This window comes from Hylobates moloch, unplaced genomic scaffold (genome assembly GCF_009828535.3).
Source record: "Hylobates moloch isolate HMO894 unplaced genomic scaffold, HMol_V3 SCAFFOLD_6, whole genome shotgun sequence".
Taxonomy (NCBI): Eukaryota; Metazoa; Chordata; class Mammalia; order Primates; family Hylobatidae; genus Hylobates; species Hylobates moloch.
In genome coordinates this window covers 82,405,432-82,406,858 of record NW_026652281.1, presented here as the reverse complement: position 1 = coordinate 82,406,858, position 1,427 = coordinate 82,405,432, and the positions used below count along the sequence as shown (strand labels likewise).

The window sequence follows — 1,427 nt, the reverse complement described above, 5'->3', positions numbered from 1 at the left end:
GGGTCTTCTGTTCCCAGCTGAGGGGCCCCCTCCAACGGTGGCGTTAGCAGTGGGGTACAGTGTGGTAAGAGAGGTGCTAAGGGACGGGATGAGGGTCTTTCTTGCTTTAAAGGTGTCTAAATGTACTTCTTCTTAAACTTAATTAGCTAATAAGATGTCTTATACAAGCAGAACCAGGTAAGGGAAAGAGCAAGTCCATTTCAAGTGGCAGCTCACCCCTTAATTAGCTGTAATACCCGCAGCGGGCGGCCCCACCTCAAAAAGCCAATCTCCCTTTCAAAAAAAAAAAAAAAAAAAAGCACTAATAATAAGGGGGCGGGGCATGGAGCTTTATCCTATCAGGGGCGCTGGAGTGGAAACCGTCCAATCAGGAGTGAAGCCGGAGAGCAGGGGCGGCTTCCGGGATTTGGCGGGGGCCTTTGTCGGCTGCAGTTAGAGCTCGGGTCTCCTCCCCACAGCTCTGAGTCTTTCGTTCTGGGAGGCCCAGGCGGCTTCGCGTTCTGAGGATAAACAGAGCCTCTGTTGCTCTGTGACCTCCAGGCACTGGGAGATCCGTAGCTAAGACGCCAGGGCATCCCGGAAGCTGGGAAATGGTGAGTGTGCGGGGTCGGGGGTCCCCAGAGGAGGGAGGGGGGTGGTCGGAAGCGGCGGGAACCCGCTGTAGGGGTACCTGGGCCTCCCCGCAGTCAGCTCCGGGGTCTGGGCCCCGAGTCTCAGCGGGCCCAGCTCGGCCCTCGGTTCCCTCCGCTGCAAGATGGCGGCCAGGCCGGCAGCCGGGACTCCGCGCGTCCTGTCCCGTCCCGACCCCGCAGAGCGACCTCGGCCCTGGCCGGAGCTCTCTCTGGGCAGCTTCGCGCCGCAGCCACGCGTCTCCCCCAGATTGTGCGGTGAGGACGGGAGCGTCTCAGGGGAGACCCAGGTTCGGTGTGTGGGAAAACTGTGCCCTGTGGGGTCCTCAGTCACTTCTTTCTCCTATTAAGAATTAAAGGGAGTCACTGTTAAAACGTTGAAGAATTTGAGCAAATAGCGATTTGTGACATGGGAAGCCTGCAGTCTTGGTTTGTGGTTCGGAGATCCCCAGAGGGGCTTGAAGGAAAGGTTTTTATAAGGTGCATGAGGAAGCGGACCAAATTAAATAACCGATGGGTTACAGTTCTGTAGTTGCCTTATTTATACTGTGCAGGTGGAGGTGAATTGAAGCTTTGTGGTTCCTTAAGTCTGAATTTTGTTTTCCCCTAAAGTTGTAATTTACAAGAAATGCATTTGAGTTTGGTTTTGGTTTTTCTCCCTAGAAACCTGGGGCACTATAACCACTTCCGTATAATCGCGTGCTCATTAATCATCTTAACACTGCCCAGGGGAACTGATTTTCCCCCTGCGGTTTCCTAACGTGTGGCACGCAGAGTCTCAAGTCCACCACTGTGTTC

General features: G+C 54.6%; 1 protein-coding gene across 1 annotated transcript in view; it reads left to right on the top strand.

The window, feature by feature from the left end:
- Nucleotides 1-395: 395 nt before the first annotated feature.
- Nucleotides 396-1,427, top strand: part of KRBOX5 (KRAB box domain containing 5) — an 89,634-nt gene continuing 88,602 nt past the window's right edge. Inside the window, exon 1 of the mRNA XM_058440948.1 lies at nucleotides 396-593. Coding sequence (XP_058296931.1) covers nucleotides 591-593 — 3 coding nt within the window. The 5' untranslated portion in view covers nucleotides 396-590. The remainder of the gene's footprint in view (nucleotides 594-1,427) is intronic.